The sequence below is a fragment of the Corvus brachyrhynchos genome, unplaced genomic scaffold (assembly GCF_000691975.1).
Source record: "Corvus brachyrhynchos isolate BGI_N302 unplaced genomic scaffold, ASM69197v1 scaffold17, whole genome shotgun sequence".
In the NCBI taxonomy this organism is placed as follows: domain Eukaryota; kingdom Metazoa; phylum Chordata; class Aves; order Passeriformes; family Corvidae; genus Corvus; species Corvus brachyrhynchos.
The window spans coordinates 8,219,743-8,232,976 of NW_008240046.1; the positions used below are offsets into that span (position 1 = coordinate 8,219,743).

The 13,234-nt window shown below is 40.8% G+C and overlaps 1 protein-coding gene across 1 annotated transcript in view; it reads left to right on the plus strand.

Moving 5' to 3' along the window:
• PAICS (phosphoribosylaminoimidazole carboxylase; phosphoribosylaminoimidazolesuccinocarboxamide synthase) overlaps positions 1-9,428 on the plus strand; it is a 17,651-nt gene extending 8,223 nt beyond the window's left edge. Inside the window, exons 2-9 of the mRNA XM_017744358.1 lie at positions 231-428; positions 2,988-3,166; positions 3,836-4,015; positions 4,105-4,218; positions 6,025-6,108; positions 6,212-6,392; positions 7,361-7,519; positions 8,196-9,428. Of these exons, the coding sequence (XP_017599847.1) occupies positions 311-428; positions 2,988-3,166; positions 3,836-4,015; positions 4,105-4,218; positions 6,025-6,108; positions 6,212-6,392; positions 7,361-7,519; positions 8,196-8,362 (1,182 nt within the window). The 5' untranslated portion in view covers positions 231-310 and the 3' untranslated portion in view covers positions 8,363-9,428. The remainder of the gene's footprint in view (positions 1-230; positions 429-2,987; positions 3,167-3,835; positions 4,016-4,104; positions 4,219-6,024; positions 6,109-6,211; positions 6,393-7,360; positions 7,520-8,195) is intronic.
• Positions 9,429-13,234: the final 3,806 nt, after the last annotated feature.

Genomic DNA, 13,234 nt, shown 5'->3' on the forward strand with positions numbered 1-13,234 from the left:
CGGGCAGAAGCCTTGAGCGGGGCTTTCGGCCTCGCTGCTTGGGGGAACGTGGCCAAATCGGCCCGCGGGTCGGGGCTCAGCGAGCTCCTCGTGGTCAGGGACCGCAGCGCGGGGTCCTGCTGTATCCCCATGGACTCGAAGGGGGCGGCTTTGCCTGCGGAAGTAAACAAGCCTTTGCGAGGCAAAACTGACCTTTTTAGTTTTGTTTTGTTTTTTTAAAATTCCTCTAGACCTGAAACTTGGCAAAAAAGTTAATGAAGGTAAAACGAAAGAAGTGTACGAGCTGCCAGATATCCCGGGATGTGTTCTCATGCAGTCAAAAGACCAAATAACGGCGGGAAATGCAGCCAGGAAGGACCGAATGGAAGGGAAGGCTGCCATTTCCAACACAACAACTAGCTGTGTGTTTCAGCTGCTTCAGGAAGCTGGTAAGTATTTTAAAGGTAGAGTGTATATGTCTATATGTTACAGACGTTATTACAAAACAGTATTGCTTTATAAGAGACTTTATCCTGCCTTGAGGTTCTGGTGGTTTTTTAGTCTCGTCTCTGTTAGTTTTTAATTATGTTTTTTTCCTCTGGTACTTTGGAGCTGCGCGAGTGACTTGTTCGTTTGGAACATGAGAGTATCTGCAGTAACCTAGTGTTGCAGATAACTGCAATGTTTCTCCTGCTTGTTTGGACACGCCCCTAATCCCCTCCGCTCTGCTTTTGTTAGTTCTTCCATATCCTACACCTCCTTGCCTTTAACTCCGGGCTGGATGCATCTGCCTTGCTTTACTACATCTGCATGCATAGAACGCACTGCTAGCCGGTGGCACTACCAGACTTTGTCTAGGCTGTGTGAAATCTGTGTACGTAAGCTGAACCATAAAATTAGAGTGTTCCCCGCCCCCCCCCCCCAGTTGTGTGTTGTAGCAGCATAAACTTCCTGTAAGATTTGCCCCTAACATTTGCAAAGGACCACGTTGCAAAATACATTTATCAGTCTGTATTGAACGTATCAAGAGCTTAATCCTTACTTTAAAAGATTCAAAGTATTTCTCATGCTAGAAGTGAGCTTTCACGGGGCACATAACTAACTTGAGTCACTCAAGTAAGTTTTGCACTGCACTTCCAAAAATGGAGCCAGTAGCTTTGCTTTGAGAAAGCATTTTGAAGTGTCTTTGACTGAGTAGTTTGCAAGTTGCAAAGAGGGATTTGTGCTGGTGATGAGTCTGCTAACAGTACTAGAATACAAGGCACTAGTAAGCTTAGTTAAGACTGCTTATAGCTGTGTGCTCAGTATGCTTTGAAACATTCACACAGAGACTGCTTCAAGTACCAGCTGAGTTATTCTAGAATTGGTATTATCTGTTATAAGCTGGTGGTGATAGCTCTCAAACTGTGAAGTCCTAGCATGTTTAATATGTGGGGAAGAGAAAGATGGTTTCTCTAGAGTTTTGTCTCAGCCCGTATTTTAAGAATTACTTACACAGAAATATGTATCAAGTAATTCAGTGTAATCCTGAGTCACTGGCTTTCTTGGGAAGCCTGTTGTGCATACAGTACTAAGAAGCCTCCTAGGTGTTTGACTATATTTGCAGCTGATTAAAACTTCTAGTTTTCATTTAGGAACAGTTAGTGAGATGTTTTGCCTAATTCTTGAATGGCAGTAGTTAAGATAACAATTAAAATACTTCATACCCTACAGACTGTGCACTTTTAACATGAAGAAGCCGTTCTGTTGACCTCTCAAAAATCTGTGCGTGGCTTGTACCCATAACTTCCACAGGTGCCATGGAAAAACATGCAGAGTAAACTGCAGCTGCATTTTAAAGCAACTAAAGAACTTTCAGGGTTCTTCTCCAGTTTCCTTATTTGAGTGGTGTAAATGCAGATAGTGGGAATGCCTGATTGTAGAGGTAGTTTGTTTGCCTTGCGCAACTCTTCTTTACCTCCTCTTTCAGATGTGATGATTTACGAAGTTCTGTTAAAGTTTCTCTCTCTTTTATAATAGAGCTAATGTCAGCCCAGCAAAAGCACACATCTGCACTGATGAAAAATGTAGTAGTGAACCAGACAGGGGCCTTAATGTGCAGCTGACTATTTAAATCCTTCTGCCTTTGAAGGAAATGCACCGAACTTTTGAAGAGTCAGTGTTCATAGTACATTTTAAGACTTCTTGTTTCTTCCTTTATGGTTCTGGAAGTGGAATGGAATAGAACTGCTTGGTTTGACTGAGTGCAGCTCCTTTGCCTTCTTGTCCTGACAGATGCCGATTGGGCTTGGCAGTTGTCTTGCCCTGGCTGGGGAGAAAGGTGGGACTTTCCTCAAGAGTGAAATTGGAAAAAGAGCCATTTTGCACTTGGAGTGCTGATCTGCATGTTGGCTGTCCCTGTTTAATGTGGGGTCACTCATCTACAATTATGTAGGAAGGTTGACTTGTTGCAGCAGGTTTGAGTGCACATGCTTCTGAATCTTACTGTCTTTTGCCTAAAAAATCACCAAGATCTAGTGTCCTAAATAACTTAGTTTGTGATGAAAGGGACAGCAAAGCCATTCTCTCTTCCCCATCTGCTTTTATGAAGCAAAGTAGTGAAGACTGCTGTGCTCTGTTACTCCTTTGAAAGGCTCCAATTACTGTTTGATCTATAATGAATCTTTCACCAGAGAGTATGGTTAGGTACTTGGTTGCTGCTAATTTGTTTTTTAAACAAGCAAAAACGTTGTGAAGGATAGATTACGGCTCTGTGAACAAAATTAGGATTTCTGAGTTACAAGTGAAAGTTGTATGATAAAATTGGCAAAACTAATGACTTGTGGAAGATAACTGTCTTTTGCAAGGCTGGAGTGGGCTTAAAACACCCTGAAGAGATTCAGTGTGTCCCAAAAGTCCAGGGAAGAACAAGATTCAGGTGTGCTTTAAAAATTAAAGATGTTTGTGACTACTGTTTTAACTGTAGAGTGTGCCTACTAGTGGAACTAAGTTGCCGTCTTTATATTTAGGAATCAAAACAGCTTTTGTCAGGAAACAGAGTGACACAGCATTCATAGCAGCTCACTGTGAAATGATCCCAATTGAATGGGTGTGCAGAAGAATTGCTACTGGCTCCTTCCTCAAGAGAAACCCTGGGGTCAAAGAAGGATATAAGTTTTACCCACCCAAAATTGAGATGTTTTACAAGGTAAGTTTCCTTTCCTGTGATGTTATTCAAACTTAAGCAGAGCTAGAACTCTGTATTATCTCCTTTAAAATGCTGACAGATAAAGCAAGTATGCTAATGGCTGAGCAATCCTTTCAGTATCACTAGTTTGCCACCCTAATGTCTTCTTGCATTCTTGTCCAGCAGCTGTTGTGTCCAAAGTGCATATAATACTGGCTTACAGCACAATCAAAGAATTATAAGCCAAACTGTACTTGAAAATAGAAAAATGTAGGTGTAAGGGCTTTTTAGGCATAAGCTTAATGCATCAGTTGAAACAGATGTGTTGATATAGTTGAAGAAATTAAAATAAACTACTTGCATGGTGAGGGTAAGTAGCTAGCTAGTCATTTAGGATTCTGAACTCCTTTGGGAATGTGTGCTGAAAGATATATCTGGTGAATTGTAATCTAAAAAAAAAAAAGTGTTGTTTGTGGTATACCCTGTCACTCTTAAAGATGGTCAGGTGTTACAGCAAGTGTTTTCAATGCTACTGTCATTTTTTTAATGCTAATCATAAAATACTAGTTTGAAGCCTGTATTTGTTACTTGAAAAAAAACCCCACACAAAACCTTATATCATTTAATGGTTATTTTCCTCTTATAGCAAGCTTAAATTACATGATGTATTTGTTCTGGTTTTCTTAACAGGATGATGCTAATAATGATCCACAGTGGTCTGAGGAGCAAATAATTGAAGCAAAATTCTGTTTTGCTGGACTTACTATTGGCCAGACTGAAGTGGATATTATGTCTCGTTCTACTCAAGCCATTTTTGAGACCCTGGAAAAAGCATGGCAGCCCCAAAACTGCACTCTTGTAGACCTGAAGGTATAAGCATCTAATTTCTCATGATCTGGTTTTGACAGGAAAAATACCACTATGTAATTACTAAAATAGGATTCTTACTGTCTTTTTAGATTGAATTTGGTGTTAATGTGCTGACAAAAGAAATTGTTCTTGCTGATGTCATTGACAATGATTCATGGAGACTGTGGCCAGGAGGAGACAGAAGCCAGCAGAAGGACAAACAGGTGGTGCTTTAATCTTTACCTTCTAAGTGAGCAGGGGAGAAGAATGAAAAAAGTAAACCCTACAGTTTTACATCTGCTTTCAGAGTGGCTTTTCTATATAGTCTTATCTTGTTACAGAGTAGTTTGTATGGTACCTCACGTCCAAGCCTGTTCTCATTAAATAGTTTATCTGGTTTATGGTAGAAAAAAAAACCTATCTTCAGCTGGAATACCCAACAGCACTATTGACTGGAGCTATCATAATGAAGTGTGGGGTTTCCAGGAATGGCTGGGATTTCTGACTTGTGCAGATAATAATAAAATAGTTGCATAACAGATCAGTGAGAAGAATAAAAGCTTTGATTCCCAGGTCTGCCTCCAAGTTTCTCAGTTTATTCAGAGGGGTACCCTCTACTAGCAGAGATCTTGCGATACTTAGGAGGCAACTGCAGTGAGGATGCTTTTCTTTGTTACTTATTTTGGTTAAGCATGAATTCAATAATCTTGCCTCCAAAAGTGTTACTAATAGACTGGGCTCACATATGAGGCCTGCAAACAAGTTTGAAACAGAACTTGTCCGATATTTAAACTTACAGCATTTATATTTCTCAAATATCTCTGAATTACCAGATGAGTAGTTATGAAAGAGCTGGTTTGGGAATGCTGCTGCCAGGAGTTTGTCATGGTTGTTGAGACTAGTAACAGAGACCCTGTGAGAGAAAGTGTTGTAAGCCACAGGGGAAGATTTCAAGGTGTTTGTGGGAGGAAGAGTATTAATTTTAAATTGGGAAGCGGAATTGCGCTGTTGTTTACTTGACCTGAATTATGTAGTAGCACGCTTGAGTGAATTGCTCTGACAGTCCCCTAAAATAAGGTACATGGTAACATCATGTAGAACCTTGGTTGGCTAGTACAGTGCTACTGCAGGCAGTCATGTCATTATAAATCCGATTTTAAAGAAGTTGTATGTTTTTTCTTAAATTTTCCCTGTGGAAAGCTTCCAAAACCTAAATAACCCTTGTGGCTGAAAATCTTGTGTTGTAAATGGCCATAAATTGCAATGTAGAAGGTTGTTTATTCCTGGAATTGCTAGAAACTGTGTCAATATTTCATTTAGGGTATAATAGTAATTCTTATTAATTATGGTAGCAAAATTAGTCTTTTGTGTACCCATACCACATTAACTTCATCTGCTGGTTTTGGCTGGGGTAGGGTTATTTTTCCTGACAATGGCCAGTGTAGGGCTGTGTTTTGGATTTGTGCTGAACACAAGGTTGATAATAAAAAGATGTTTCTGTTATTGCTGAGCAGGGCTTACATAGAGCTAAGGCCTTTTCTGCTTTTGGTACTGCCACACTGGTGAGGAAGTTGGGGGGGATGCATGGGAGGCTGGGAGGAGACATAGCTGGGACAGGTGACCCCAACTGACCAAAGGCGTATTCCAGACCTTGTGATATCATGTTCAGTTTATAACGGGGAGGGTGAAGGAGGAAGCAGTGGTGGGGAGATGGGAGATGTTTAGAGCTGATGGCGTTTGTCTTCCCAAGTCACCATTACGTGCGATGGGGCCCTGCTGTCCTGGAGATGGCTGAACACCTGCCTGCCTGTGGGAAGCAGTGAATGAATGCCTTGTTTTGTTCTGCTTGTGTGTGCAGATTTTGCTTTGCCTAGTAAACTCTTTGTTGCAACCTGTGAGTTTTCTCACTTTCACCTTTCAGATTCTCTCCCTGATCTCTGGCGGGGGAGTGAGTGAGAGGCTGTGTGGGGCTTGGCTGCTGGCTGGGGTTAAACCACAACACTTCACTGCTTTTATTTTCCTCTTTTCAGTCCTATCGGGACCTGAAAGAAGTGACTCCTGAAGCACTGCAAATGGTTAAGAGAAACTTTGAATGGGTTTCAGAAAGAGTGGAGGTACCTGTTTTTATGAACAACACATCTAGACTTTGATAACTGAATGCCTTCAGTCCTGTTGACTGCTTTTATTTCCCTCTTCCCTCTCCACTCTTTTCCCTAGTTGCTTCTAAAAACAAAGAGCCAAGGTAGAGTTGTGGTGTTAATGGGATCTTCTTCTGACCTCAGTCACTGTGAAAAAATAAAAAAGGCATGTGCAACCTTTGGAATTCCTTGTGAATTAAGAGTGACCTCTGCTCACAAAGGGCCAGATGAAACCCTGAGGATCAAAGCAGAATATGAAGGTAAATGCCAAGAAATACTGATTTGGATTGACACAGCATCATGTTTCAGAATGACTTGGCAACTTAAAAGATTTATGTGGGATTTTTCCATTTTTTGTTAAACAGAACACCAAGCTGTTAAAATTCTGTTTCACACTTGCTAGTAGCATGACTGCTCTAAGTAATTTTGGAGTAATGTATTGTCCTACTGCCCAGCCACAACTGCCATTACTTGGAAGTCTAACCTCTGCTTTTATCCCAGTACTAGAACTGCTTTGCCCAAGCCTTGATCATGTTAATAGATTTATTGTAGCATCTTGCTGGTGATGCCAGCCTTTCTGAAACTAGAACAGTTTCTCTAGCTGACTCAATATTCTTATGTGTTATATTAGGCAGATGTTGCTCCCACTGTGTTCTTCTGTTTGATGAAAATGTTCTTGCTTATTACTTTAGATGCCATGAGAAAAAGATACTTGCTTTAAATTACTCTTTGCCAAGAAAGCTTAACATCTCTTCAGAATTGTTTATAGCCTAGCAGAGGAGATATAGGAATTATTTATTTTTGTGGGAGTATACACATTCTACATGTACCATTCTACTTGGTGAAACTACGAATGTGGTAGCCATAGTTAAAACATTCACCTTGAGGTGAACTGTTTCAGATTTAAGGAGAGCAACACTTAAAGATGCCAGAGGTTTAATGGCTATGTTCTCTACAAAGCTAAGCACCTCTTCCTCTGATGCTAAGACTTCCTCTCAGAGTAAGAAATCCAAATTTCAGCTATGCTAAACAGTAGCTGGGATTTAAGGATGTAAATTTCTTAGACGATATTTCTGTAAAGGAGGAAGTTGGATACAAAATTTTAGTGCAATGTAATGAATTTGAAGCGGTAACTGCAAACACAATTGTGAACTCTAAAGTTCCCATGAAAGCTAGTTGTAGAGAACAAGGTGGATTGCTTATCTCTGAATGTCTTCCTTCCCACCAGGAGATGGAATCCCAACAGTGTTTGTTGCAGTAGCTGGCAGAAGCAATGGTTTGGGGCCAGTAATGTCTGGTAACACTGCTTACCCAGTTGTCAACTGCCCTCCACTCTCAGCTGACTGGGGTACTCAGGATGTGTGGTCCTCTCTCAGACTACCCAGTGGTAAGATGATCTTCACCTTATGCTCTTGTTCTGATCTAGTTCTGTTTTGTTGTTGTTGTTCTAGTGTACACACACGGGGCAAAGCATTGGAAAAGCAGCTGGATCAGTACCAAGCAAAGTCTGTGGAATTAAGTCACATACAGTCTGATTTCTTAATGGGAGAAAGCCCAATAGCGCAAAGAATAAATAGGAGTAATCTTTTAAAAAAGTAAACCTTGGCTTATCCTTGCTAAATGTTTCATTTTGAAATTAAAAATAATATTAATGGGAATTTAAATGATTTAATTTTGATGCATTTTCCTTATGATCAAAGATCAAATAGTATCTTTCTCAACAATCAGTGTAGGTAAGACCTCAACTCTTAACTATTAATTCAGGGCATTTTTACCTGTATGATTTTTAATTTTGTTAGTAACTTGAGTAGAGGCCCAGAAGTCTGTTCCCTCTGTATAAGGGAGTCATTTGCATGATGATAAACCACGGCTTTTGGTTTAAAGTGCCACAAGGCAGTCATATTAGAAGTAATGGAAAATGTGATGCTTCAGTGGCTTTAAAACTGGATCATGTGGCTCCTGGAGTTTGTTAAAACAAGCCTTGTCTTAAAATTTTTCTTCAGAGAAAATGTTTTGTTTGACTATAAGCTATGCTTTAGTAAGTGGCATTCTCTTCTCTGCAGGTCTTAGCTGTCCTACTACTCTGTCACCTGAAGCAGCTGCCCAGTTTGCGGCCCAGATATTTGGGTTAAACAACCATTTAGTGTGGGCCAAACTGCGATCAAACCTGTTGAACACCTGGATCTCCTTGAAGCAGGCTGACAAAAAACTTAGAGAATGCTCCTTGTAAGTCACACTAACAAGTAACTATTATTAGTTACGCAGTGATAATGGCGTGTGCGTATTCATTCATGTTAGGATTTACCCTTGGATGAGCTCAAAAAGTCCTGCATCATTTCTTGCAGAAGAAAGCATTGTTAGAGCAGAAGAGGAAGTCTGTTGTGTAGTCATCCTTCCCTTGTGTATTTTTTTAATATAACAACTAAATAGAGATGGGGAAGTAGTATTTTAGGTATGTCTTTCTGTTGCTCCAGAATGGTGCTGTTCTGCTTTTAGTCGATCCTGTTAACTACTATGTCAAGAGAATGATTTGGTGTGATCTAAATAGAATTCAACTAGTCTTCTGCATTTCTGTAACAGTAACATTCTCCCATAGTATTAATGTATGTCTTGAACCTTATTAACTGAACTGGACTGCTGCCTAAAGCCAGTGTTGATGGTGTTCCTGCTTGCAATGATGGCATGCTTTCTTTAGCAATAAAATGGCAATATATGCTGTATTAATAGGAAAAGAGTGTGGAAAAATGTTTAAAGAGCCTGAAATAAATACATGCCTTATTTTAAAAAATGTATATACATACACGTATCTTTTTAAAAAATGTGTGTGTATATTTACCCCATTGATATCTTTTGGAATGATGTGATGAAATTGACACCAATTTGCTTGTTCATAACAAGCTATAAATACAAATGGCTTGAGTGGCCTGTAACTTGGCTTGTTGCCCGTTTGCTCTAACTCTTTCCTAGTCCAGGCTTTGTCCTTTTAAATACTAGGAAGATCTACCTTCAGTAGTCCTATAGGGCCTGTGTGGTGATGTTGGACTGTCTTCATACACTTCAATAACTGTAGCTATTCTATGTCTGTATTTCCTCACTCTGTTTCTGTGGAAATTTTACTGAACTGAACAGGGGAACAAATAATAAAGCAACAAACCACTGGGGGGAAATCTAAGCATGACTTTCTTGTCTTTGCACACACTGGTCTCCTGAGTAGGTAAGATTCTAACAAATATGCAATTACTCAAAATATGTAACACCTATGCTTTTACAATTATAAATAAACTATTGAATGCGAATCTGCTTCATGGAGATTTATTAAGTACACTCAAAAGTAGCTATCAGCTATGGTATGTAACTTCAGGACCTCAAATTAGGTAATAATCTTGTAAGAAGCTTATGCACTAAAACCTGCATGGAACACAATTAGGTGACAGTCTTCTGGAAGATACTCTGCTACTTGATTGTCTCAGGAATGTTGCTTTGTTCCTGAAGTACTCCTCTGTGATGGTGTGGTAGGTCAGGCTTACCTTGTAGTGTAACTGGATTAAATGCTGCTGCTGGCCTTCACAGGCACTGACCATATCTTGTGTATCTGTATAGAAGAGCTCTAAGCAGTGTTCTCTTGAATGCAACAGCTTAAAATTGGTCAAAGCTTACCCTAAAGTAAAAGAACTGTAACTCTTTTCTTAAGCTCTAGGGCTTAAGAATTAGGGCTTCTAATGAATCTCTAAATGAAATATCAATAATTGTGAGGATTAGTGAAGAACAAAGAAGCTGAAATTCCTTTGTGGCAGGATCCGGATGAGGGCATTTAGTCTAGCAGAAAATTTGCAAATAACATCAAGTTGGGTTGGCATGTTGATCTGCTGGAGGGTAGGGAGGGCTCTGCAGAGGGATCTGGATAGGCTGGATTGATGGGCTAGGGCCAGTGGTACGAGGTTCAGCAAGACAAAGTGCTGGCTCCTGTATTTTGGCCATGCTTAACCCCAGGCAGCACTACAAGCTGGGGGCAGAATGGCTGGAAAGCTAGCCAGTGGAAAAGGACCTGTGGGTGCTAGTCAACAGCAGCTGAACACGAGCCAGGTGGCCAAGAAGGCCAGTGGCATCCTGGTCTATCAGCAATAGTGTAAGCGGTAGTAAGTAAGGCTGGGGAACTGATGATCCTCCTGCACTGGTGTGGCTGCAGCTTGAAGGCCGTGTCCAGTTCTGGGCCCCTCACTTTAAAAAGGACATGGAGATACTGGCACATGTCCAGTGGAGGGCAACAAGGCTCATGAAGGGTCTAGAAAACATGTCCTGTGAGGAACAGCTGAGGGAGCTGGGTTTGTTTACCCTGGAGAAGGCTCAGGGAGGACCTCACTGCTCTCTTCAACTCCCTGAAAGGAGGCTGTAGTGAGGAGGGCTTCAGTCTCTCCTGCTGTGCCTGCAGTGAGAGGACCAGAGGAAATGGCCTAAAGCTGAGATGGGGAGATTCGGGTCAGATGCTAGAATTTCTTTTTCACTGTTAGTGTTGTCACGCATTGGAATAGGTTGCCTGGGGTCGTGGAGTCACCATCCATGGAGTTGTTCAAAGCTGTCTGGATTTGGTTCTCAGTGATAAGGTTTAGTGCTTTAGGGTTACAGTGATAGTGCTGGGTGGATGGTTGGACTTGATGATCTTAAGGGTCTCTTCCAACCTTGATGATTCTATGATTCTGTACTGTATCTGTGGAAGCACTGACTTTGAAGTAAAGATCCTCAAGACTGGGGGATTTTTTTAGCAAGCACACTATTTACTGAGTTAGTACATGCCTGCACAGTTGCTGAGGCACATCTGAAAGCATGTTGTCAGCCAGCTCTCCTGACAAGACAGTGATATTAACTTCAACTAGCAGAAGAATTAATGGGGGAAGAGTCCTTGCTCTTTTGTTGGCTTGGGTGAGTGAATTGGATCATCTTGTAATCAGACAAGCACCAGAGCCAACAACTGCAAAGGCGATTGCAGCATTTCTTCCTCCTGGTGGCAGCAGTCTGCTCACTCAGATGCATAATACACAACCTGAGGGTTAAGTTACACAACAGGTGAAGGTGTCATTTCCTATTGGGCCCTACCCAGCACTACACTGGGTGTTGGCTCTGATGGGTAATCAACCTGACAAGCTTACTAGTCACCTGGCCACCCTAGCACCATGCTGAGATAGACAACTACACTGGTGTCTCTTCAACCCAGAGTGCTGTGCTGTCTGTAGTCTTGCCCTATGCAATAAAAATTATTAATAGATGATGATTTGAGCATTAACACCTGAAATACTGTTTGGTCTCTAGTTAGTTTTCTCAAATTACTGTCACCCTGATTATACTAACTTCATTTGTAAAATTATGCCAATTTACATTGGGCATTAGCATGTTAAATGGTTTAGTTGCCATACAGATGGTCATTCTTTTGGATGGGGTGGGTAATGTTTGGGGGGTTTTTGTGCAGTCTGTATTGAACTCTCAGATGCAAATCCTTGCTTGAGGAGTTGTCTTGCAAAGAAGCACTAAGACACAGCAGCTGACATTAACAGTGTGTTGCTGTGATTAGCAGACAAAACCTGCATAAGTCTGTCATATCTGCAAGGACTTTCTGTAGCTGCCCTAAAGGTCAGCTGTTTAGTTTAGCTGAAACTTCTTCACAAAGCTTTTAATGTGAAATGAAAATACTTCCCCTTGCTTCATCACTCCAACTATTACATTGATGCAATAGACTAAAAATTGCTCCAGTAGCACTTGTGCTATTTTGGTCCAATTTTAAAAACAATCCTAACAAATTCTTAAATAAGAAAGTGATTTTATCTTCACAGAAACTATTACATAGAGCAGTTAATGAAGTTTATTTGTATTTGGTAAATTGAGTTGGAATACCTGTAATGAAAGTCTTTTAAGCACCTGCTGTGGAACCTAGGACACTGAATTAGATCATGTCCTAGTTAGCAGTTACCTGCTTAACAGTGTATGTTCTTTAAAGATATCAGCAAAGAACTGTTTGGACTTAGCGGAGGGAAGTGCTGAGGGCAGAACTTCTTTTACATGCTTCAGGTACAGGTGAGTGGCACCTGATGCTCAGTCTTACTAACATCATTTCATTTCCACAAAATGCCAACCCCCAAAAAACCCCATTTTGTAAAATGAGGGAAAAATCAGTCATGGCTGGGAAACTCTCCATCCACGACTCAAAGGTTAAAGCATCTATGCAGAACACTGAAGGTATGGTTTTAGTATCTGCTGCCTGTGGGGAGCTGTGAAAGTGAACTGAAGGCCTAGGAGAGGATGTGAGTTAAGACTTCTTGGGGATGGCGTTAAGGCAGTGCCTTTTTAAAGTAATTCATACCCAAAGTAAAATCATGATTGTTCCTTCACTGGAGTGGGCATTTGGACCTTTTTTTACAGGCTCAGTGATTTCTTTAGCACTGCAACTTAATTGTGAAACGGTGGAAATTCTGAGCCATGGTTTAAAATCAAATCAGAGGTGCCAGCTGCACTGTATTTGGATTGTGTTGCAGTTGGCATAGCCTATGCATGTTCAGATGACACTTCCTGTTCAAAACTTCCAAAAGCTTACACATGAGAACGATCAGTTTCTGGCCTCAGGCAAAAATAAAGTATAAATGTTGTTGGAACACTCAAAGCTTGTTTCAAAGTATGTACTAGAGGAGAAAGTAATAAAAGTTTCATCAAGGGTTAATTAAAAAAAAAAAACAACAAGAAAACCCCCAAAACAACAAGAAAACCCCCAACACAAACTCAGAATTTCCTGCAGAGCTTAAGTGCCTCTAGAATTGTATTGCAGTCCTAGTTCCCAAATCCCTGTTCCATTTGTGATCTAAATGTGTGCATTCAAAGCTTCTCACTGCTGCTGTGCAATGGCTACCTTGGTGAGAGGGACCTGAAGCCACTTAAGCATCTCCTGTTGCACTTTTGCAGAAGCATTTTAGATCTTACAGGGCAAAACAGCCTCTTACCAATCAGCCTTATCAGGAAACACAAAGTTAGTGTTCCAGTTGGAACCCTGAAGCACATCTATCCACACAAAACCTAACATGCACTCTGCATGTTAAAACAGCCACCCTCGTTATAAGCAATT